Genomic DNA, 25,000 nt, shown 5'->3' on the forward strand with positions numbered 1-25,000 from the left:
ATATTTACTTTCTCTATCTCATATAGTTGTTTATTTTTTATATACGTAAACTGGTGGAAGATCGACGAAAAACTTAAATTTATAACACCCACACACACATTCGCTCTCTGAGGGAAAATGTTTACCGAATGGGCGCTGCCATCTTTTAAAGGGAGATAATCAGAAATGACTATTCAAAGTTTCAGTTTCATATTCAAAGTGCCCTCCCTGAAAAAAGAAGTCTTCTTACCGCAACCGACGGGTGTTTCATGCTGGGAAGTTATGTGTTTCCAAAACATGGATTACAGAACCTTTAACGTGCGTATGTTTTTCTTCTGCACATGAAAGGGGCCCAAGCATTAACAGGTCTGCACTCTGCCCTGAACCCAGTCACGGAGTGGAATGTGCTCCAACTGAGACAGTGCAGCATCTGCACCCTCGGCAGACGGAGACATTCCAGCACCAAATATGATCAAAGTGTTTGTTGCTGTCTTCTTCTTCTTCTTCTGATTTTTTGTTTTTGTTTTGCTTTTTGTTGGGTTTTGTTGTTGTTGGGTGGTTTTTGTTTTTTGTTGTTTGTTTTGTTTTGTTTTTGTTGTTGTTGTGTGTGTGTGTGTGTGTGTGTGCGTGTGTTTGTTTTTGTTTGTTGTTTTTTTTTAAATAGGAGTGCCCCCCAAAGTGTGAAGTTATCTTTGGCAAGATGAAGGCGTTCACCTGGAGGAAGAAGAAGAAGACGGCGTGGGCTGGGATCGAACCCTTGATCCTCCTGTCGACTAGTCTTTACGATGAGGAGTCCGAAATGATTGCAATGGGTGTCCGAGTCTCAGTGCCTGACCAGCGCATCGGGTTTATGCGAAGATATCATACATGCGCTTTTTTGCTTTTGCTTTTTTTTCTTTTTCCTTTTCTTTTTCTTTAAGCAGATGTGGTGTATGTATCAGTCTGCACGCTTTTACACATCCTTGAAACGAAAACCAGGGAGGGGGCGGTAGGAACTGGGGAGGCGGCGGAGATGGGGGAGGGACGGGGGGGAACGAGGGGTCAGAAAGAGAGAAGAAAGGACTTCTTAGACGTTGCAAATGTAAATGACTTTGGGTCAACAGCTTAAAAATGACTGTACCCTTTCCCCCAGCACAAAAGGTTAAGGGTCTTTTCGTTTGTTTTCCCTAAACCTTTGTATTTCGTGAACTGTAAAAAATGGAAGAAAAAAAAAGGGCTTCACAGGTAGTCGACGACGTTCATCTTCATCGGAATTCATATCTGAAAGAGCGTAAATAATTTTGTCATAAATAAGTGATAAAACATTTCCGATCATTGACCACCATCATTTCATAAATCCCAATGAGTTCGGCAAAACATGAAAAGAAAAAAAAACTAGATTAATGGATAACTTTTTTTTTTTTTAAGAGTCAGCATTCTTGTTTTTTATACGAGAGCTCAGAATTGTGCAGTGGTTCAGAACAGGATAAATGGGGGAGGGGGTGGGAGCGAGTAAATAAATAAATAAATAAATAAAAACAAAAACTAATTTGATCGAGAGCCAACGAGTGAAGAGCCGATTTCCGGCTGTTGTCGAGCGGCGATCACGTGATAGCAACGGCCGCTGCACGCGGTATCGACGGAAGCCAGTACAGCAGAGAGAGTCTGAAGACAGCAAGCGAGCGAGTGTCCCTGTGCTCTGTTTTGTATTTTCGTGGCGGTGACAGCGCGTGTTCAGTCTTCCTCTACCGTCAGAATGCATCGTTCGTACCAGTCGATCCTGCCAACACATAACAAACTGCTGCAGAAGAGATGGGACACGACTTACTACAACGAGCACAGACAGAAGGTGACACCGTCACTCTGTGTCTCTCTCTGCCTGTCTGTCTGTCTGTTGGGTCTGTCGAACGCCTGTTTTCCTATCGGTTTATTTATCTGCCTCTGTCAGTCTGGCACTCTCTGTCTCTGTGTCTCCTTCTTTGTCTCTCGATCTCGCTTTGTTTTGTCTCTGTCTCTCTCTTTGTCTCTGCATCTGTCTCTCTCTTCGTCCCTCTTTCTCTCACTCTCTCTCTCTCTCTCTCTCTCTCTCTCTCTCTCTCTCTCTCATATTTTTGAGTGATTTCCAAATGAGTTCAGTGATTGCTGAAGAAATATTATAAAGAGCCATGTTTATTTTGACAGAGCCTGTTGTTGGCATCAAATAATGAAACAGTTGAGCATGACTTAGCATCATACCTGTACATAGGATTTAAGTGAAAAGAGACTTTTGTGTCTTAATATCTTTGATATAAGATTTAGGAAGGACCTGTTATACCTGTCTGATTAGATTTTGTTCTTCATGAATCATATTGTCCCTCTTCATTTGGGGCTAAGGCCTTATATAAAGTATTTCTCTCTGTCTCTGTCTCTGTCTCTCTCTCTCTCTCTCTCTCTCTCTCTCTCTCTCTCTCTCTCTCTCTCTGTCTTACTTTAAGGCTCTGTCTCTCAGTGTGACCATATCTCAGTCTCTGTCTCTCTTAACAGCCCTTCACTGACAAGCATACTATTCAGTAACAGTCAAGGGTTGATATGTTTTTGCTTTCTTCTCAGGTATTTTATTACTCTGCTATTTCAGTCATTGAAAAAAAAAGTAAGTAAAAGATATTTTATTTTTAAAATGTCACAGACACTAAAGACAGAGGCAGAGGCAGATATTAAAAGAGATACAGGAAAATCTTAAGGACAGAGAAAGATATATCAAGAGTGAGCAAGCAAGAGAGGGAGAGTGTGTGTATTCAGATTACAGAGGTGTAGAGACATAGAATCAGTATAGTTTTTTTTTTCTGTGCAGGTTAGAGATGCTGCGGCAGTTGTGGACACCAAGGCACCACCCACCTACATGCACCTTCACCTCAAACTGAAAAAGCTGCAGGTGAGAGGCAGTGTGTGTTTGTGTAGGTATGAATGTAGGTGTGTGTGTGAGAGAGAGAGAGAGAGAGAGAGAGAGAATGCATCTGTGTTTGTGTGTGCGCATGTTTCTATGTTTCCTTACACAGTTTCAGTTTCAGTTTCAGTAGCTCAAGGAGGCGTCACTGTGTTCAGACAAATCCATATACGCTATATCACATCTGCCAAGCAGATGCCTGACCAGCAGCGTAACCCAACACGCTTAGTCAGGCCTTGAAAAAAAAAGTAAATAAATAATAGATAAATACATTTTTTTAAAAGAACTACTACTAATAATAATAATATGTATAATGCGCAAAAACTTGATGAAGTCAACTATAAGCGTACAAAAAATAAAAATTAAAATTAAATAAATAAAATAAAAATAAAATAAACAAATAAATAATAATAATAATAATACACAGTAAATGCAGACAGAATTATCAGAATCAAACCGACTTTTTCTGAAGGGTGTGCTGCTTAATAGAGATGGGATTGGCAGAGAAGAAAGTTATACCAGTAAGATTAATTTTATCCCAAATTCATGAACGTTTTCAATTTTAACTTTATTCTTTCAATACTGGAAATCAGGCAGATGGCTAGGCAGACAAGAGGGCATGCAAGTTTCAAATTTTCACTTTATTCTTATTATACTGGAATGCATGTAGCCAGCTAGGTAGATAAGGTGTGCAAGTGTTTAATTTGTTTGTTTTTGTTTTAACTTTATTCTTGATATAATGGAAAGCAGGTAGCTAGCTCGGTAAGAAGGTGTGCAAGTTCTGAATTTAGATTTTAATCTTCATATACTGGAAAACAAGTGGTTTGCTAGACAGATAAGGTGTGTAAATTGGGTTGTTGTTGTTGTTGTTTTTTTAAATTTTATTACTGATATAATGAAAAGCAAGGTAAAGCAATGAAAAGCTAGGTAAATGAGAAGGTGTGCAGGTCAGAAGTTTTAACCTGATTCCTAATATAATGGGAAGTAGGTAGTATGCTAAGTAAACAAGAAAGTGTGCAAGGTTTGTTTTGTTTTCGTTTGTTTGGTGTGTGTGTGTGTGTGTGTTTTCGTTTGTGTTTCTTTGGGGGGGTTTTTGTTGGTTTTTTTGTTGTTGTTTGATCTCAGCATGTAATGGGTGTACATAAACATGTTATAATTAGGGAAAGTGTCGACTTAGATGATGCCCAAGACATGTACTTTATCATCATTTTTTTTTTCTCCTTTTTCATTTAATTCTGCAGCTGGAAGAGGAGCGCCTGGCCACCATTGAGCGTGACAACCGCATTCTTCTGGAGAAAATGTCCTACATCATGAGGACTCGAGGCAGGGTGGACAACCGCAACAACTATGAGTACAAGAGGTCAGTATGACGGCTAGATTCATGTTAGCTTCTTTTTTTCTTTTTTAAAAGTTAAATGTCCAATAGATTATTATGGCTGTTGGGGCAGTGTGTCCATCGCATAGTTGATTATGTCATGGCACCTTCATGTATGAATTAAACTTGTTGTTCAGGACAGTGAAGACGTTCATGTATAGCCTGTTTACTTCCCTTTACATTCTGTTTTTTGCAGTCTGTATCACTGGGCATGGGTTAAACAAACACATGCCCCACACAAGTTTCAAGTTCCATGTTTTGATTAAACTTTCACTCCTTTTGGATTATGGAGGATGACTACAAAGTAATGTTTTCATGCCCAGAACAGACATTTCCAAATACACAACAATGTCACTTAAAATTTGAAAAAATGCAAATGTCTTTTAACCCCAAAAGTGTAGCTAGACAACATTTGCAAATTTAATCATCTTACTGATAGTTAAAATTACTTTTTTGTCTCCTTTGAGCATATTACAAAAATTAAAAACCGATTTTGGAGACAAAAATATTTTTTAGGAACATATCTATTTCGCAGCCGATCATAACTGGGACATTCCATTATAAAATGTAACTCATCCCGAATCACAGACATGTTACAAACCTTACATAGCCATAACTCTTGTGGTATGTCTTTGTGTCTCCCTGTTTCTATTTCCAGCTTATGATTACTACTTTGAAATCTGAAGAAGCTGATAACATAATTAACAGGCATATGACATATATATTTTTCTCTACCAAATTCACTTTTGAAATTTCGATAAAACAAACATTTATTATCGCCTCTAGTGCATGTCTCCATAGATTTTGAAAACTATCTCAAAAAACAATGTTGACATTCTTGCAGAAAGATTCACACACACACACACACACACACACACACACACATGTCAAGAATTTCTCTTTAGAGGTTATACAGTATTCTTGTATTTTGCATTTTGTGTCTTTAGGATGTTGGTTGCACTGTTCTAATTAATTAGTATTTCGCCTGTGTCATCAGATGTGTCAACAGTTTCTCTTCTAGAATCAATTTTCTTGTATTTTGTATCTTGTGTCTTCGGGATGTTGATGGCACTATTCAAGTTAATTAATACGTCGTCTTTGTCATCAGATGTGTCAACAATTTCTCCTTTAGAGATGATATTCTTGTTGTTTTTTTTATCTTGTGTCTTCAGGATGTTGGCTGCACTGCTGTGATTAATTAACATGTCACCTTTGTTGTCAAACATGTCAACAATTTTCCTTTCAGAGACCATAAAGTACATGTGTACCTTGTGTCTTCAGAATGTTGATTCCACTGTTCTGATTAATTAACACGTCGCCTTTGTCATCAAACATGTCAACAATTTCCCTTTCCGAGACCATAAAGTACACGTGTACCTTTTGTCTTCAGAATGTTGATTCCACTGTTCTGATTAATCAACACATTGCCTTTGTCGTCAAACGTGTCAACAAATTTCCCTTATCACAGACAACAAAGTACACGTGTAGCTTGTGCATCCTGCGTTGCAGCCTGAACCGAGAAAAGCGTCAGCGGGAGCTGCTGCGTGTGACACGGGAGAACCAGGAGATCCTGAAGCGTATCAACATGCGGAAGCCAGAGTACAGCGTGCAGCAGTGGGCACAGGACTGGGAGGAGAACCAGAGGTTCATGGACAACATCTCCGCCTACCCCATGGACTGGTGGCTGCAGGAGGTAATAACTATCTGTGAAACTGCATGTTTGTTGTGTATCTGTCTGCGTGGCCATATTGGGTGTGATGTGTAGTGCCTGGTCTTCTCCTGTGTTTGTGACTCTGCAGGAGGTCTGCCTGCTGGCGTCAGCCGGCTTGTTCTGACTTCAGAGCAGCTCATGGTTTTTGTCGAGTTTTCCTTCTCTTAGACGATTGCCTGTTATGGCTCATGAACTCCATATGCTGGCTATTTAACCCATAGCTGGGGGTCTGGTTCGTGGGCATCAGGGCATGTCCACACACCGGTGGGCCTGTGTGCCGCACGTTTGGGGGGCCAGGACCTCCTCCATCATGATTGGTCTAGCCTCCTTGAGTGGAGAGGCCGAGATCTAGTTTTGTTACCACGCCAGTCATCCACACCTGTGCCGCGTTAGTCACAACAAGTCGTGTCCATCCTGTCCCGTGTCCCACTGAAGGAACACCCACACTGACGTAGCGTGGAGGTGCGACTACAGAATTCACTCTTCTTCCAGAGAGGAAGAGATCTTCGCAGGACTGTTGTGTAACGTGTTTGGGGGTGGGTGGGGGGTCTCTTTTTTCTGGATAATATCTCCGCTTACCCTGTGGACTGGTGGCAGCAGGAGGTAACGCGTTCGGGGGTGGGTGGAGGGGTCTCTTTTTTCTGGATAATATCTCCACTTTCCCTATGGACTGGTGGCTGCCGGAGGTAACGTGTTCGGGAGTGGGTGGGGGGTCTCTTTTTTCTGGATAATATCTCCACTTTCCCTATGGACTGGTGGCAGCAGGAGGTAACGCGTTCGGGGGTGGGTGGGGGGGTCTCTTTTTTCTGGATAATATCTCCGCTTACCCTGTGGACTGGTGGCAGCAGGAGGTAACACGTTCGGGGGTGGGTGGGGGGTCTCTTTTTTCTGGATAATATCTCCGCTTACCCTATGGACTGGTGGCAGCAGGAGGTAACGTATTCGGGGGTGGGTGGGGGGTCTCTTTTTTCTGGACAATATCTCCGCTTACCCTGTGGACTGGTGGCTGCAGGAGGTAACACAGGGGGGTAGAGGGGTCGGGGAGAGGGGTGGGGGTGGGGAGGTCTTATCTTGATCAGAGTCATCTGCCATGTTTCTGTGTTTGGGGGTGGGTGGTTGTTTGTTTTTGTTTTGTTTTGGTTTTTTTGCATATCATTGAAGCTTCATGTTTGTTGCGTATCTGGGTGTGTGTGTGTGTGTGTGTGTGTGTGTGTGTTCATGGACAACATCTCGGTCTGCTCCATGGATTGGTGGCTGTAGGAGGTATCACGTGCAGGAGGAGAGGGGGAGTGGATCAACATGCGGAGCCTAGACATGACAGTGGCAAGGACTGGTATGGAAACTAGGGTTGATGGGTCACTTCCGCCTACCCATTGACTGTGGCTTGCATATTTTACGTATCTGTGAAACTGCATGTTTGTTGCATATCTGTCTGATCCTTTGTTTTTAGTCCTGTCTTTTTGTTTTCTCTTTTTATTTTTGATATCGTGAGACGCTCAGGGTTTGTTGCGATTTTCCTTCTCTTAGACGATTGCCCTTTATTATTTTTTTTTTTTTTCTGCATAGGCTGTCAAACGCCATGTTTGTGCATTTGGGCCGTCCTTATTTGTTTTTTATTTTTTTTTTTACGCATCATCCACACTGCAGTTTAGTTGCATTCTGTCGTCCCTGGAACCGCACTGTAGCGTGGGGTGATGTTTTTCGTATCGAGTGAAAGTGCAGGTACTGTTGTTATACGTGTTATTCTCTTTTTTTTTTCTCGTTTCTTGCTTGCTCTTTGTTTTTTTTTCTGATTGGTGGCTGTAGGAGGTATCACGTGCAGGAGGAGAGGGGGGAGTGTCTTTTTTTTCTTTTTTTCTTTTTTTGCATATCTGTGTAACTGCATTTTTGTTGCATATCTGTTGTGCTTGTGTGTGTGTGTGTGTGTGTGTTCATGGACAACATCTCCGCCTACCCCATGGACTGGTGGCTGTAGGATGTATCACAATTAGGGGTGAGGGGTCTTTTTTTTTTTTTTTTTTTTTTTTTTTTTTTTGCGTATCTGTGAAACTGCATGTTTGTTGCATACCTGTCGTCTTTTTTTTTGTCTTTTTTTTTTTTTTTTTTTTTGCATATCTGTGAAACTGCATGTTTGTTGCATATCTGTTGTCTTTTTTTTTTTTTTTTTTTTTTTTTTTTTTTGCATATCTGTGAAACTGCATGTTTGTTGCATATCTGTTGTCTTTTTTTTTTTTTTTTTTCGTATCTGTGAAAGTGCATGTTTGTTGCATATCTGTCATCTTTTTTTTTTTTCTTTTTTTTTTTTTTTTTTGCGTATCTGTGAAAGTGCATGTATGTTGTGTATCTGTCGTCTTTTTTTTCTTTCTTTTTTTTTTTGCATATCTGTGAAACTGCATGTATGTTGTGTATCTGTTGTGCATGTGTGTGCATGTCTGTATGTTTTTTTTAAATATTTATTTGCGTATTTGTTTATTTATTTGCTTATTATTTGTTTATTTACTTTCATTTATTGTCTTTTTTTTTTTTTTTTTTTTTTTTTTTTTGCATATGTGTAAAACTGCATGATTGTTGCGTATCTGTCATGCACATGTGTGTGTGTGTGTCTGTGTGTGCATGTGCGCATGTCTGTATGTTTATTTAGATTTATTTGCTTGTTTGTTTATCTATTTTCATTATTGCCTTTCTGTTTTGTCTTCTTTTTGTTTCTTTTTTCTTTTTTTCCACATTTTATTTCATTTTCTGTCTGCATACTTTTATTCATATATTTGTTTGATTATTTATTCATTAATTTAATGATGTATCCATTTAGTTCTTTATGGGTTTTTTTCTTTTTCTTTTTTTTTTTCTTTTTTTTCTTTTTTTTCTTTTCCTCAAGGCCTGACTAAGCATGTTGGGTTATGCTGCTGATCAGTCATCCGCTTAGCACTTGTGGTGTAGCGTATATGGATTTGTCCAAACGCAGTGATGCCTCTTTGAGAAACTTAACTTACTTAACTCAGCTTTGCATAGCCTCCGTCATTCTGACTCCCTCCCAACCCCTCCACCCACCACCACAATGTGTATTTGTGTGTGTTTGTGCATGTGTGTTTGAGTGTCTTTGTACATGTGTGTGTGTTTGTACATGTGTGTGTGTGTGTTAAATTTGTTAGTCACATTTTGGTGTATGTGCATAACGATGATGTAACGTGTTGTGTAAACAAAAGTGTTTTGTAAAGCGCCTAGAGCAGATTTCTGGATAGTGTGCTTGCGCATAGGCATGCACACACACACACACACACACACACACACACACACACACACACAGAGGTCTTCCCGTATACATTTATACACCATGATAACTACACCACTCCACTGTGGCTGCACTGTTTTGTTCATTTCCTTTGTCATCACTGTCTGACGTTTCAGGGGAGGAAGAACCAGAAAAAGAGCCAGGCTCAGAGACAGGGGGGGGAGGATGAGGAGGAGGGACAAGCAGCGGAGGAGGAAGCCGACGCAGAGCAGCAGAAGGCCATTGATGAGGAATAGACAGTCGTGGCAGCCTCCGAAACTGATGAGAAATGTGTGAATTCTTCACACTGCCCATGCATGCAGGACCTTACAAGTTAACACAGTCGTGGAAAATGTATGCACAACACAGACACAGACAGACTAACACACACACACACGCACACACACACACACACACACACATGCACGCACGCACGCACACATAGGACAGTATGCAGAGTAAAGATGATGTCTGTATCAAAATATCCCTGAAATTTAACTCAAAATGTTTTGGGTTTTTTTAATTTACATACCAAAAAAAAAAAAAAAGGAAATTTTCCAAGGAGAGAAGAATCAAAACTAGGCACACAGTTAATAAACATATTGATCCTCAGAAAGAGTGGGACCCAGTGCCCATTCAAAACACCAGTTTTCCCCTCATCCCATGGTTCTGTGAACTTTCCCTTAACTCACTCAGTACGGCCAGTCCTCTCTTCTCCTCTATACAGACCCCTCGGATGTCCAGTGGGTGTCTGAATGACCCAACCTTTAGCTTCTGTCGTCAGAACTGTGGTATTCTTTGTCAACATTCACGTCTTCAGTATAAGAGCCTTCCGCTTGCAATACTTTGATGGTGGTAATTGGGGTGAAACGCTGTTAACGTCGTCTCTTTCGCCGTTCGTGTGGAGAGAGTTAAAAAGTCACTACCAGCCTGGACAACAAAACCTGTTGCTTTTCTGCCATGGTTCAGAATGCTGAATTTGAGTGTGTGAAAAGAGGTGTGGTCGGTTGCCTGTGGAACTAAATGTCACTTAATCCGTAGGGGAATTATAATTATGAATAATACTGAGGAGACGGGCATTTGTTGTTGTTTTTTTAAAGGATTTGCAAAGTGGCTGTTCCATAGCTGATGAGCTTTAACCGAGGTGTGGTTATTGCTAGATGAAACTTAAGGATACTATAAATTGATTAATATTGAAATTATAGTCCTTTTGCTATAAGGCCATATCAGTAAACTATTTTCTGTTGTTTTGGATTTGTGTGTGTGTGTGTTGTTTTTACTTTTTTTGTTTCTGTTGTTATTTACATGATGACATTTCTTATATCTTGGTCCTTGAGAACTTTTTATGCCATTTAATGAATCTCACTCGTGACTGGATATATTTCAAAATTTCAAACACTGTCACACGTATGTATTACTACATACAGCATATATTTTTAAGCATACACTGTGTGGGACGCATGACTGTAGGGCTGCATTTTTTTTTTTGTTTGTTTGTTTTTTGTGGCTGCCCCATCATCTGCTCCGTTTCAGTGGCATTACTCCCACGCCGCTCATTTAGATTCCCCCATACATGGCCACACCCGGGTTCGTCCGTCGCAGTTCCAGCGTCGGCAGTCCACCGGGAACAATCAATGTTAGGTCGCCAGGAGGCCACACACCAGAGGAGACCCTGCACTGCTGCTCAGTCACTTTGGTGGTGTTCAGTGGTGCCTGTTCTGTTTTAACGTACTTAGGACACCACCTACTAAGCCCCCTACCAACGACAATAATGGCTTAGTCGCGGAGCCAGACTGAGTGAGCGTCCCTCCCAGAGTGGAGACCGCCACCACGTTAGGGTTGCATTTTTTGTTGTGTGTAAAATTGGAAGGATGCTAGTGTAGTGACAAATGCGACAGAGTGAGTAGTCATTTGTTTGCTGATGATGGTTAGACATATGCTCTTTCTTCACCGGTCAATGTTGGTCTTGTATTTGATATATTTACTCTTCAGTCAAAGGCTGGGTCTTCCCCCAAAACTGGACAGTCATGTACGAATCACCAAAGTCAAAATATACTAGTCTTCCACATGATATTGTGTGAACATATCAAGATTACTTATCGCAACAGAAATGTGTATTTGATCATTATAACCTTTGTCAAAGCTACTATGACTGTAAAACTGGAATAAAAAGTAAATCATTGACTGTGATATTTGAACTTTGATTAAAATGAGCATTGAGATTGTGATATTAATTGGTGATTTTGGTTTTTTACAATCATTATATCTAGCATTGCGCTTAAATCATGAACCCTCTGTCTGAGCTAGTCCAAACTGAGTACCACTTTCAATATTTTACTTGATTTTTTTTTCTCTTAATGGTTGAACAAAGCAATGTTTACTTATCAGGCTAAACTGCAAATTTCAACATTGATTTTCCCATGCCATACTGATATACCCACTCTCCTATTTTACCACACAAGTATTATTTTCTGAGTCTCATAAGTGTTGTCAACTGCAGTGTTGTCAATTACGAATCTGAGTCACCTTGAAACTGCAGCATTTTTTTTTTTTTTTTTTTTTTTTTTTTTTTTTTTTTTTTAAGATATAAGATATCTCTGTGAACAACGGTAAAACAGTCTCATTTGATTCAGCTGATATTGTTGTTCCTGATGTACTTGCCATTAAAGAGATTATACAGATATGAAACACATATGAAACACAGAGATTTACACATATGAAACCAGTACACTTGAGACTTTGTTATGTGTGGATAGGAAGTGATGTTGGGAGGACTCGACTGGTGGGTTTTTCGGTTGATTGTGATTGTTAAAAGGGACATTGGTCGCAGAGTTTTGAGTTCTTGGAGGTCTTTGTGGAGTTGATGTGTGTGTGTGTGTGTGTGTGTGTGTGTGTGTGTGTGTGTGTGTGAGTGAGTGCGTACACATGTGTGTTTATGCATATTAGCATGCATGGACACGTGTGTACGTTTTCATCTTCACAGTTTGGCTGATGAAATAACATGACTATAACTGTCATGTGTACAGTTTGCATTTTGTTTATGTTTATTGATTTTATGATAGAATATGATTTTAGATATATATATATATATATACACATTTTCTTTAAAGATATATATATATATTATATATTTGTTATAAGCACAAATGACCACAGAGTTGTATTGTATCGATCACCGTCCCCAAACCTACATGTTTTACAAAGGGTTTTTTTTGTGATACAGACCCTATGTTGTTGTGCAGGACATTATGCCCACTGTCAGTATTGCTTGTTGACTTGCCTTAATGTTCTTTTTTATATTTTGTTATACACATGTTTGTTGTTTTACAAACATATATATCCTCATGTTTACATTATTGTCATGGTGATTTTTTTTTTTTTTTTTTTTTTTTTTTTTTTTTGTTAAATTTTACTGTACTATATTGAAAGTAATTCTCATTGAACACTTATTTTACTAGAAATTATAAGATACTTGCACACCCTTTTAACCTGCTTCCCTCTTGCCCAACATGGTCTAAATTTTATATCCGTTTACACTGAAATTAGCGTTGGACATTTCTTTTTGATGTCAAGACCTGTGTGTGTTAAGACAGTAGTCTAGAAGTGATTTTGAACATGATTAGAGACACGTAGTGAGTGATTTTTGTTTGTTGGGGGTATCATGGTTTTCTCGTGTGTGTTCTGGCTTTCCATTTTTGATCAATCAAAAATAAAATCACAGGAAATGTGCTTTGGCTCAGCAGTGTGTGTGTGTGTGTGTGTGTGTGTGTGTGTGTGTGCTATCAGTTAATTTTTCTGTGCAGTTGTCTGTCCCTTTGATTCTGTCTGTGTGGCTGTCTTCTTCCTCTTGGTCTCCCTCTCCCTCCCCCCCACCGCCCCCCCCCCCAACCCCTCTCTCCCCTCTGGTTTCTTTTACATGCGCTAATTACATGCTGCACACAGGACCAGGACCTTGGTCGGTTTACCATATCACCCAAAAGACTACAAGTGGGCTTTGAAATGTATCACCACTGGTTGTTTTGTCTGGTTGGGGGCTTTGGGAGGGGGGGGGGTGGTTTTGGTTTGTTTTTTCACCTTACCATGGCAAAGGTGACTTGATACAAACCGGTTTTTGTTGTTGTTTGTTTGGTGGGGGGTTTTTTGTTGATGTTTTTTTTCTTTTTTCAGGTGGAGGTGGGAGGGTGTTGGTGGTGAATGGAAGTGAGTGGGGTATAAGGAGAGGAGAGGGGGAGGGTTTTTTCGTTTGTTTGCGTGTTTTTGGTTGTTTCGTTTTTTGCTGCCCCATCATCTGTGCCATTTCTGTTGATAGTGATAGTGTACACGACTGACTATCAAACAAACATGAATATATGAACTGAATGCAGCCATGGTTCATTTAAAAGGGTAACGATATTTTGCTGATGAAGTCCAAATAGGCAAAGAAAAAAGAAGAAGAAAAAAAGAAAAAAAGTGACTCCTTCCAAAAAAGCAGCACACACACACACACACACACATTATATATATATATATATATATATATATATATATAAGGGTAGACTCATTAAACATGTTATTCCTCGGGTAAACGACCATTTATAATTAAAAAAAAGTTTGTTTTTTGGTTGTTTTTTTCTCAAGGCCTGAAACTGAAACTGACAAAGCACGTTGGGTTACGCTGCTGGTCAGGCATCTGCTTAGCAGGTGTGGTGTAGCGTCTATGGATTTGTCCGAACGCTGTGACGCCTCCTTGAGCTACTGATACTGATACTGTTGCATTACTCCCACGCCACTCATTCCGAGTCCCCCATACACTGCCACACCCGTGTTCATCTGTCTCAGTCTCAACGCTGGCAGTCCACAAGGAGCCATCGATACTCAGTCGTCAGGAAGCCACACACCAGAGGAGACCCTGCACTGCTGCGGAGTCACTTCAGTGGTGTTCCCTAGTGCCTGTTCTGATTTAACCTGCTTAGGACACCACCTACTAAGCCCTCTACACTGACCACAATGATAGCTGATAGGAGTGGGAGGGTTGGTGGTGTGTAGGTGGAGCTGATAGGGGCAAAACGTTTTGGGTTTTTGGGGTTGTTTTTTTTCAATCGATTTGACTGTGTAGTTGCCAGAGATTACAAATCTTTCTTTGCAAGCCTTTCGCGAACCACTACTGTATTGAAATGAGCAGCACAGCTGTTGCTATCGAAGGGGTGGAAACTGCGTTCTAAAAAAAAAAAGTCCTTTTAGCTTTAAAGTTGTCTTACTAATTTGCCGTGGGGTGGCAGGTATCGACCTATGTAATCTGTCCTGAACAGGAGTGTGTACGTGTGTGTGTGTATGTATGTGTGTGTGTGTGTTTAAAAAAAAAAAAAGCACACACACACACACACACTCACACACACACACACACACACACACACACACACACACACACACACACACACACACACACACACACACACACACACACACACACACACACAACCCAGGTCCAATAAGTGTCTTCGTTTTCCGTAACGAAGGGGAAGAGGTGCCAACAATCAGTCTTACTTGGTTCGACTTTTGCCAAGTGGTTCAGGTTAAGCGTTGTACTTTCAATCTTGGGGTCCAGGGTTCGAATCTCGGTAACGGCGCCTGGTGTGTAAAGGGTGGAGATTTTTCCGATCTCCCAGGTCAACATATGTGCAGACCTGCTAGTGCCTGAACCCTCTTCGTGTGTGTACGCACGCAGAAGATCAAATACGCACGTTAAAGATCCTGTAACCCATCTCAGTGTTCGGTAAGTTATGGAAACACGACGGAAAACACCCAGCATGCATGAACCACGACAGAGTCATCGGTAGATCGATGCTGATCGTGCAACGGAAAGAAGAAGTAGAAGTCCCACAAGGGACAGTTCTAGGCCCCATCCTATTTCTGATTTACATCAACGATCTGCTTCAGAACATCAAGGCCAATATTAGATTGTTCGCTGATGACTGTATAGTCTACTCTACCATCAAGACAATCCAAGACTGTAAAATGCTCCAACGAGACCTCAACACCCTGTCTGACTGGGAACAGCGTTGGGGAATGGAATTCCACCCAGAAAAATGTAATGTCCTTACCTGTACAACATCAAGGAACCCCATCAGCTACAACTACAAATTAAAAGGACACACCCTCGAGCATGTTGACAGCGCAAAATATCTCGGCGTCGACATAAGAAATGATCTAAACTGGAAAGAACATGTTACAAGAGTCACCAACAAAGCCAATAGCATGGTAGGCTTCCTAAAAAGGAATCTAAAAACATCCAATAAAACCACCAAAGCCAATGCCTACCAAACTCTTGTACGCCCGCACCTGGAGTATTGTTCATCAGTCTGGAGCCCGTACAAAGAAGGTCAAAAGAACAAGATTGAAATGGTGCAAAGAAGAGCAGCACGTTATGTACACAGTGACTACGGGCGGACCAGCAGCGTAACACACATGCTGCAAGAACTAGGATGGGAATCCCTCGAATCACGGCGGAACAGACAAAGGCTGACCCTGATGTATAAAATGGTCAACGGCATTGTAGACATCCTTCCAGACAAATTTCTCAAGAAAGGATCCGGCAGAACAAGATCAAATCATCGACACAAATTTGTCCATCTTAGCTCCTCCTCTGACCCTTATAAATACAGTTTTTTTCCCATCAACCATCCCCGTCTGGAACTCCCTGCCTGCAACAGCAGCAGAGGCTCCCTCCTTGGCAGCTTTCAAGAGGGAGCTGAACAAGATCACAGTTTAGTCCCCCCCCCCCCCCCCCCCCCCCCCCCCCTTTTTTTTTTTTTTTTTTTTTTTTCCCCGGAGGGACGCTGCGAGTGACGGTGGGAGAGAGTATGTATACATGCTCTTTCTCATTGTCACCCCCTCCGGAGGAAAAGATAGGTCTACTTAGGTTTTAGCTAGGTATTTACGCCTCTGCGCACACAGGTCATTAATAGTCAGTAATGACGGCTGACCTTCCAATTTGAAAATTGAAGAGAAGACCATAAAAAAAAACTGATTTGCGTTGGGGACGCGGGGAGGGGAGAGAGAGAGAGAGAGTTTCGGGATGAGGGGTTGTGAGTTTACAAATTCCATCACCAGTGCTCATTCTCGCTATATTGATTCTTCAAAGGTAAGCATGCACAGCAGGCGACAGCTGTTTCGCACTGTGGAGTTCTGCCAGTGCATTGCTTGGTTCTAACTTTTTGACAGTTACACGTGACTAAATGCCTTCGTTGACCGAACTACGCCATTGGTCAGTTCCATACTACACACAGTTAGTAGCGGGTTACGACCATACTAGGCTCTTCCGTCCGAGCAATGCAGCTGGCTACACTCACATGGGACGGAGACCGGAGTTTCAGGGGACGACTTAAAAGAAGCATTCGGTCATTATAAGCAAAGAGGAACTTAATCCCAAGGACCTCTGTCTTGTGAATCGGCACATCGATGCTGGTCGTGCAACGGAAAGAAGAAGTAGAAGAAGACCATAAAAAACTGATTTGCGTTGGGGGCCTCAGTCTTGTGAAAGGCCCGCTATGTCTGTCAAAATATAACATACGCAGTAACCGGAGAAGAAGAAAATTCGGATAAAATGACAGTCTTAACTTTTTCGTAAAATCTATAAGTCAGAAAAAGTGCTATGTAGCTATATGCAGGCTACATATAGATATGTTGAGCTGCATTATCATTGCAATAATTATGTACTTTAATGAAACGAATTTACGATGAGCAGTAGGAGTAATAGTAGCAGTTGTTGTTGTTGTTGTTGTGTCATCATTGTTATTAGTGTTCCTGTTTTTTGTTGACGTTATTGTTATCTACTGTTGTTACTATCATCGTTATTGTTGATGCTGTTGTTTTACATACGAGTGTGTGTGTGTGTGTGTCTGTGTCTGTGTCTGTGTGTTTACGTCGCTATTGACATTGTACAGCGAAATAGAGCGTGTTTTACATGGAAAGGCGCTTTATAAAGTGAATTGCTATCATTATCATTATTATTATTATCACATAGCCTATATAGGCATATAAACACATGCATTCCAACATGAACTGGACAAAAAAAACCTTCTTGTCAGAAAGGACACAGATAGAAGTCAAATAATGTTGTTAGCATACTTGGCCCTGTGCTTTTTACAATATACATAAATGACCTCCCTGAAAGTATAGAAAGCACATGCAAAATATTTGCAGATGAAACTAAACTTTACGGTAATGCACAACATAATACTACACTACAAAAGGACTTATATAAGTTACAGGAATGGTCTGATAGGTGGATTCTATATTTTAACGTATCAAAGTGTAAAGTAATGCACATGGGGGAAAAATCCAGGAAACAAATACCATATGATAATAGAAGATACCATGCAGGACATTGAGAAATGTCAAGGTGAGAAAGACCTTGGCCTAGCCTTTGATAATACATCATCATTTTGACATACATATACATAATATAATAAATAAAGCCAACCAAATGATAGGAGTAATTAAGAGAATATTTACCTATTTAGATAAAGATATATTTCTTAAACTACATGAAGCATTGGTTAAATCACAAGTAGAATATGGTAATATTGTGTGGCTCTCATACATCAAGACAAAATTATAGCTTTTGAAAGGGTACAAAGAAGAGCAACTAAGTTGTTAAAAGAATGTAAATCTATGAGCTATCAACAGAGACTTGTATACTTAAATCTGCATTCATTAAAGGGTAGAAGGCTAAGAGGAGATTTAATAGAAACTTACAAAATATTAAATTGCTATAATGAAGTCAATGTGAATAATATTTTTAGAATGTCAGATTATCAGAGTACAAGAAATTCAATGATGAAAATGTGTAAAGAGCACTCCAATACTAACCTAAGGAAAACTTCATTACCTAGTAGAATTGCACAGATATGGAAAGCACCACCTATTGAAACTAAACTTGCACAAAATACTAATGTGTTCAAAAATCTCCTTGACATGAGCATCAGTTTAAAAGGGAAATTGACTGACTTTGATGAATGAATTAAAGTAACTGAAAACGTACGTGTATCCAACAAATAAAAAGAGACATATATTGAAGGGGACATACAAAAAAAAAAAAAAAAAAGAAAGGCCGTGGGCTAGGCAGTCAAACTGACACTCCCTAAAATACTACTACAATTACTGCTGCTACTACATGCATCGGTTCGCTTTTTCTAATAATAATAATACATTGTTTTTCTATGGCGCGATATCCAGCACCAAAGCTGCTCAAAGCGCCTTACATCACAGTTGACTATAAACATGCCTTAAAAAAACATTTCAACCGCTGTCTGACAATGGAATGACAGTGTGTTCATATGAATGGAAAAGCACAGTAAAGATTATAAAAGCTATGAAGTAAATATGTCTTAGATTAAAACAAAATGCATTTCATAGAACACACACACACACACACGCGCGCGCGCGCGCACACACACACACACACACACACACACACACATATATATATATATATATATATATATAAATGTCCCTCCCTTACACACACACACACACACACACACACACACACACACACTGACATTAAATATCAACTGCACTAAAAACAAAATTGCATAAGCATTAAAATATTTCTTATTTTCTAACATAGAATTCTGTTTGGACATACTAACATGCCTACACACTCACACACGCGTACCAGCCACAGATGTCGCGCTGCATATAATACCAGCCCAGGGCCCGTTCTGTGCTGATGGGTAGGATGTTGGCCCTCGCTTTCACACGCGACTTTCTCCACGTAGCCAGTGTCCGAGGTAGGTCGCTCTCTTTGTGGCTCTGTACGTCTGTTTGTCTGTCTGTCCCTCTTTCTCGGTGACTCTCTCTCTCTCTCTCTCTCTCTCTCTCTCTCTGACACACTCTCTCTCTCCCTCTCTTTTGCTTTTGTATTGAGTATTTATTTTCCCTTTTCATGAGGGCAGGATAAAAATAAGCCATTAAAAATTTTGTGATTATTCCTTTTTCTTCCCTCACTAAAAAAGGTTCGTTAGTTCGTTCGTTCTCTCTCTGTCTCTCTCTGTCTGTACGTCTGTGTGTGTGTGTGTGTGTGTGTGTGTGTGTGTGTGTGTGTGTGTGTGTGACTCTCTCTCTCTCTCTCTCTCTCTCTCTCTCTCTCTGTGACTCTCTCTCTCTGACTTCCTCGTTCTCTCTCTCTCTCTCTCTCTCTCTCTCTCTCTCTCTCTCTCTCTCTCCTTTTCTCTCTCCCTCTGTCTGTCTCTCCCTCCCCCCTCTCTCTCTTTCTCCCCTATTTACTTTTACTTAGTGTAAATGTATATTCGTGTACCAATCACATATAATGTTTATCGTGCTGGTTCGAAAGAATTCTTTTTTTCTTTTTTTCTGTCTTTTTTTCTTTTTTTCTTTTTTTACTATAGTTTGTTGTATATTTTTCAAATGATTTTCTTTCGTTTCTTCGTCCTTTCGAAGGACGTGTGTGTGTGTGTGTGTGTGTGTGTGTGTGTGTGTGTGTGTAAGCCTGGTATCTCTCTCTCTCTCTCTCTCTCTCTCTCTCTCTCTCTGCATGTATGGATGTGTGTGTGTGTGTGTGTGTGCGCGCGCGCGTGCATGTGTGTGTATGTGTGTGCGCGCCCGCGCGTGTGTGTTGACAATAATACAATAGTCCTTGTTTATATCAAACTGACAAGATTCACGTACTGAATACATCTCTCTCTCTCTCTCTCTCTCTCTCTCTCTATTCAGTTGCTTCGCAGACAACGATTTCAGAAATTATTGAAGGAATCGGCAAGACTTCCCTTGTTTGTTTTGTTTGTTTGTTTGTTTTGCTTTGCTTTGTTTTGTCTATTCTTTTCGTGTTATCTAGCTGAGACTTCCCTTGTTTGTCACAGTTTTTGCTTAGAGCAATGAAGAACTTATCATGAACATAATGCATCAAGATATAGGCAATATTTCATGCAGCCAACGGAAGTTAATTTGTAGATAGTGATCCAACATGGTGAAGTTCTAGATTTAAACAGTTTCTGTATTATGGGTGGGCCTACATGGTTTCAGTGTGTTTCCATTACGACCGTACGTTTTGGGACTATTTGCCAGACTGAGGTAAAACAATGTTAACAAACATCACCGCCACCCACACATTAATCCTTGCGCGCTGTATTGAGGCCGAAGCGCCGATGTACATTAAATTTTTCTTGGAGAAATTTGAGTTCTGTGTGTGTGTGTGTGTGTGTGTGTGTGTGTGTGTGTGTGTGTGTGTGTGTGTGTGTGTGTGTGTGTGTGTGTGTGTGTGTGTGTGTGTGTGTGTGTTACAGACAAATTAACTTGACACATCTATGAATATGGACGCGCGCGCGCGCGCGCACACACACACACACACACACACACACACACACACACACACACTTCATGAAGACTCCGATATACCACCAAGGTCCAGCTATGCCAATACCTCAGAATTTTCTCCTGGTGATGAGTGCTACTGTTATCGTGTGTGTGTGTGTGTGTGTGTGTGTGTGTGTGTGTGTGTGTGTGTGTGTGTGTGTGTGTGTGTGTGTTTTCAAACTTCTTTTTATTAGGTGTGTGTGTGCGCGCGCGCGCGCGCGCGCGCGCGCGTGTGTGTGTGTGTGTGTGTGTGTGTGTGTGTGTGTGTGTGTTTTGATGGGTTGTTGTTGTTGTTGTTTCTATATTGTTCATATGCATATAAATTCACGAAGAAGCATGGAAAACAGAAAGCGCATAAAAAGATACATATAGATAAGAAAATATATCACTTGTGTATGGAACATTTTATCTGAGCGCAGCAAACGCTAATTATCATTATGTCCCTATTAGATTTACATAATGAACACCTACATGAATAGATGTCTGAAAAGGGACATATATATATAAATATCATATGGAAAAAGAAAGCGAAAAGAAGAAAAGAAAATGAAAAAAAAGAAGAAATAAGATAAAGATTTCCTTTCCTTACCCCACCACGTGACACCCATAATTTTTTTTTTTTAAAAGAACAACAATAATATAATATATTCATACCCCCCAAAAAAGATATTTATTGATCACCAGATTTGCACTTTTCTGTCAGTGCTTAATTTTTTTTTCCGACTGCTCTGTCTGCGCAAGAATAGCTTTTGTTTGTAGCTGTTGCTTAAGGTTGTAGTTGTAGTGGTAGTCGTTCTAGCAGAAGTTGTTGTTGGACGTGGTCTTTGTGTGTGTGTGTGTGTGTGTGTGTGTTACGAGGACTGGAACGTCTGTGGAGCAGATAACAATTATTCTGTGACGGATTCGAACTCGGAACACTCTGACCGCGAGCTCGGCGCACAACCAACTGAGCTAACCGGGCAGGCGCCAGATTAAAACGAATGATTTGTCGCTTATCTATAAGGGGTGTGTAAACACCAAGCACGGCTTTCTTATCATCCATAAACTGAAGTTCAACAACGATGATAACAAGACATTTGACGGTATGCAACGCCTTGGAACAGCTGCGGAGAAGAGAGAGAGGGGGGGGAGGGGGAGAAGAGGAGGAGAAGTGGGGGGGAGAGAGAGGGAGAGACAAGAGAGACAGAGGCAGAGAGAGGTCAGAAAGACACAGAGAGACAGAGGAGAAAGAGAGACGCAGAAAAACAGGGACAGAGAGAGATCAGAAAGGCACAGAAAAGAAAGACAGATAGCGAGAAAGAGTGACAGACAGGGAGACAGGGAGAGCGATGGGGGATAGAGAGACAGACAGACAGACAGAATTATCTGTTTGTTTTCTGAGAGAAGAGTCAGATATGATTGTTCACATCCATTCAGCCTACAGGGCAAAAAGAAACAAGAGGCAAGGCCTGCAATACTAATTTGTGATACACTTTTTTTTTTTTAAGTCTAATCGTTAAAATGTCTTCTGTATTTGTTATTATAAAGCTTCGGGTTAAAAGAAAAAGAAAAAAGAAGAAAGAAGAAGAAAAAAAAGTCCTAACGCCAAATTCGAACCCCGCGTGTTCGGGTGAGAAGAAACTGTCTTACCCATCGCACTATCGTAGCTCCTTAACTGATGTTTAAAAATATAATACTTAAACATGCTTTTTTAAAGGGCGATAAATCGATTGCGGTATTCACAGTGAGAATGCTGTTTAAATAATATTATTCTGGTGTATCTTGGGCATTCAAAAAATCTTTAAGGGCAATTAAAAATTCTTTTTAAGTCTGCGGTAAAGGAGACGTGGCTATCGCTGCAATCACACTGCAACATTTAGCCATTTTCTCTGGATCTAGATAGATGTCCAAGTTTAGTTACACCCAGTTGACACGGTCGATTCAATTTCTCTTTTATGTTCTTTCTAGTTTTAAAGTTGATATGAAAATTGAGTAGTTTGTTAAACTAATAACATGTAGAGTCTAGTACAAGTGCATCTAAACGTCGTATGAAGTGAAAAGGACTTTATTTTGAGAAAAGTCAAGACTGGAAATTTTTGCGTTTCATCAATTCAAGGGTACTAACTCTCATGGTTTATTATTTTTAACTGTGAATTCCCACTGATTCCATGGATATTTTTATGGCAGTTTGGGGCATAATCCAGTAAGTGATGAGGCGTTCACAAATCTTTCTCTGAATAAATATTTAACGGTCTCCTTCTCCAACTTTCCATCACATGTTATCGTGCATTGTCAATTGAATATAGGATTGAACAGGCAGGTCAACAACTTGAAACAAAATGGCGTCGTTCGCGTACGCGAAGAATATGAGCACGCCCTTTGAATATGTATGAATATGTGTACGCAATTTATTTTTGCCCATGACCTTCAGGGCTGAGCCATTAGATCTATAAAGTCCACTCGTGGTATTGATTTTAGTATTTTCCGAAAAAGACCACTTGGGCGAATGAACGTAGTGAAAGCCCTGTACACTAAGAGTTAAACACAGAAGCTTTTTATGTATTGAGTATAGTTTCGAAATGTAATGTTTAAGATGAGAAAGATCAGTTTAAAGCAAATTAAGCCCCCTAGCATTAATTACAAATTAATGCAAAATAAATATAACTTCAATACTTAGCAAAAGAAGTTCCTGTTTGAACAAAAATGATAAAAATGACTGCTCTTGTTGTTGAGTCAAAAATGAAAACAGACGGATATGCGAGTAACAAACACGGTCTTTCTGATCATCCATAAACTGAAGTTCAATGACGATGATAACGAGACATTTGTATGCAGCTGCAGAGAAAGAAAGAGAGGGAGGGAGCAGAGGAGGAGGACGGAGAGAGGAGGGGGGGAGAGAGAGAAGAGACGGAAAGACAGAGAGAGAGAGAGAAACGGAGTGAAAAGAAACGAAATTTTAACTTCAGCTACACACACACACACACACACACACACACACACACAATTATTAGAGAGAGAGAGACAGAGAGAGATTGTATACTTATGTGTGTGAATGGATGCATCCGTTACATGCTGAGACATACATCCCCCACCCATGCCCCCCCTCCCCCTACCCCCACCACGCACACACACACACACACACACACACACACACACACTACGTGTGGCCATGAGACCTGCACAAACACCCTCCGTAGCTGGTTGGCGTCTGACGTAATAACACTGACGAAATCGCCGCGTCTCTTGGATGTGTTCTTTTCTTGTCAGTCTGCTGTATTGTTTCTATTGTGGACGCTGCAGCTGTTTCTGTCACTCTTTCTATATAATGATATATATGATGATTAATTAGACAGCAATAAATCAGTGAAGACACAGATTACACTCTCGATCCCTAATCCCCCACACCCCCACTCCACCCCCCACCCCCCACCCACCCCCCCACACACACAGACACACTGAGTCAATCACGGATACACACACACAGAGAGAGAGAGAGAGAGAGAGGGGGGGGGGGGGTTCGTCTAATATCACTTACAGTGAAAAGACGTTAAACTAAAGAACGAACGAACACACACACACACACACACACACACACACACACACACACACACACACACACACACACACAGAGAGAGAGAGAGAGAGAGAGTTGGTCTACTTTTTGAAATCCGACAGTTTTAACTCCTTATTCCTTGAACCATGTCTTCCTAACTTGGATACATTTCTGCCTTCGTAAAACATTTCTGTTTGCTTCATAGGTGATTCAGATTGGTCAGTGTGTGTGTGTGTGTGTGTGTGTGTGTGTGTGTGTGTGTGTGTGTGTGTGTGTGTGTGTGTGTGTGTGTGTGTGTGTGTGTGTGTACGGGCGCACGCGCATGTGTGTGTGTGTGTGTGTGAAGGTCTATTTGCATGTATCTGTGTGTTTGCGCGGGCGCGTGTGTGTGTGAATATGCGTGCGTGTGTGTGTGTGTGTGTGTGTACGCACGCGAGCGTACGTGCGTGAGTATGCGTGTGTGTGTGTGTGTATGTGTGAGTGTGTGTGTGTGTGTGTGTGTGTGTGTGTGTGTGTGTGTGTGTTCAGCGGTGGGGTGTGAGTGTGTATGAGGGTTGCGCGGGTCTGTGCGTTTTTTCAGAGAGGAGAGTGAAAAGAATGTGTGTCGCCTGTTCTTGTATTTTGCCACTTTGCTGTATATAATTTGTTTGTTTGTTATTTATTTGCTTACTTAGTTACCCATACATACATATATGGCAATAGCGCTTATGGCTCTTGTAGAACAAGCTGTCCATAAATCATCGTTATTGTTATTATTATTATTTGTTGGATGACAGGGGCAGTTCGTTGGGGCTCAAACGGACAGCGAAATAGAGTGTGCGCGTGTGTGTCGGTGAGTGAGTGAGTATCTGTGTGTGTCTGTGTCCATGTCTGTGTCT

The 25,000-nt window shown here is 40.7% G+C and overlaps 2 protein-coding genes across 2 annotated transcripts in view; one reads left to right on the forward strand and one right to left on the reverse strand.

The window, feature by feature from the left end:
* The window catches only part of LOC143289202 (methionine--tRNA ligase, mitochondrial-like), a 21,865-nt gene extending 21,710 nt beyond the window's left edge, over nt 1-155 (reverse strand). Inside the window, exon 1 of the mRNA XM_076598142.1 lies at nt 126-155. Coding sequence (XP_076454257.1) covers nt 126-142 — 17 coding nt within the window. The 5' untranslated portion in view covers nt 143-155. The remainder of the gene's footprint in view (nt 1-125) is intronic.
* Nucleotides 156-1,055: 900 nt separating this feature from the next.
* LOC143288907 (sperm axonemal maintenance protein CFAP97D1-like) lies at nt 1,056-11,769 on the forward strand. The gene is made up of 5 exons (XM_076597575.1): nt 1,056-1,807; nt 2,789-2,869; nt 4,123-4,241; nt 5,766-5,949; nt 9,373-11,769. Exons 1-5 carry the CDS (start codon nt 1,715-1,717, stop codon nt 9,490-9,492), a joined length of 597 nt encoding a protein of 198 aa, XP_076453690.1. The 5' UTR covers nt 1,056-1,714; the 3' UTR covers nt 9,493-11,769.
* The last annotated feature ends 13,231 nt before the right edge of the window (nt 11,770-25,000 follow it).

The sequence above is a fragment of the Babylonia areolata genome, chromosome 13 (genome assembly GCF_041734735.1).
Source record: "Babylonia areolata isolate BAREFJ2019XMU chromosome 13, ASM4173473v1, whole genome shotgun sequence".
NCBI classification, from domain to species: Eukaryota; Metazoa; Mollusca; class Gastropoda; order Neogastropoda; family Buccinidae; genus Babylonia; species Babylonia areolata.

What these genes read in the sequence shown, in the direction of transcription:
- LOC143288907 (XM_076597575.1), top strand. Translation starts at nt 1,715, where the DNA reads ATGCATCGTTCGTACCAGTCGATCCTGCCAACACATAACAAACTGCTG. An exon ending in TCAAACTGAAAAAGCTGCAG is followed by an intron (nt 2,870 to 4,122) that starts GTGAGAGGCAGT and finishes TTAATTCTGCAG; the next exon opens with CTGGAAGAGGAGCGCCTGGC. An exon ending in AACAACTATGAGTACAAGAG is followed by an intron (nt 4,242 to 5,765) that starts GTCAGTATGACG and finishes CCTGCGTTGCAG; the next exon opens with CCTGAACCGAGAAAAGCGTC.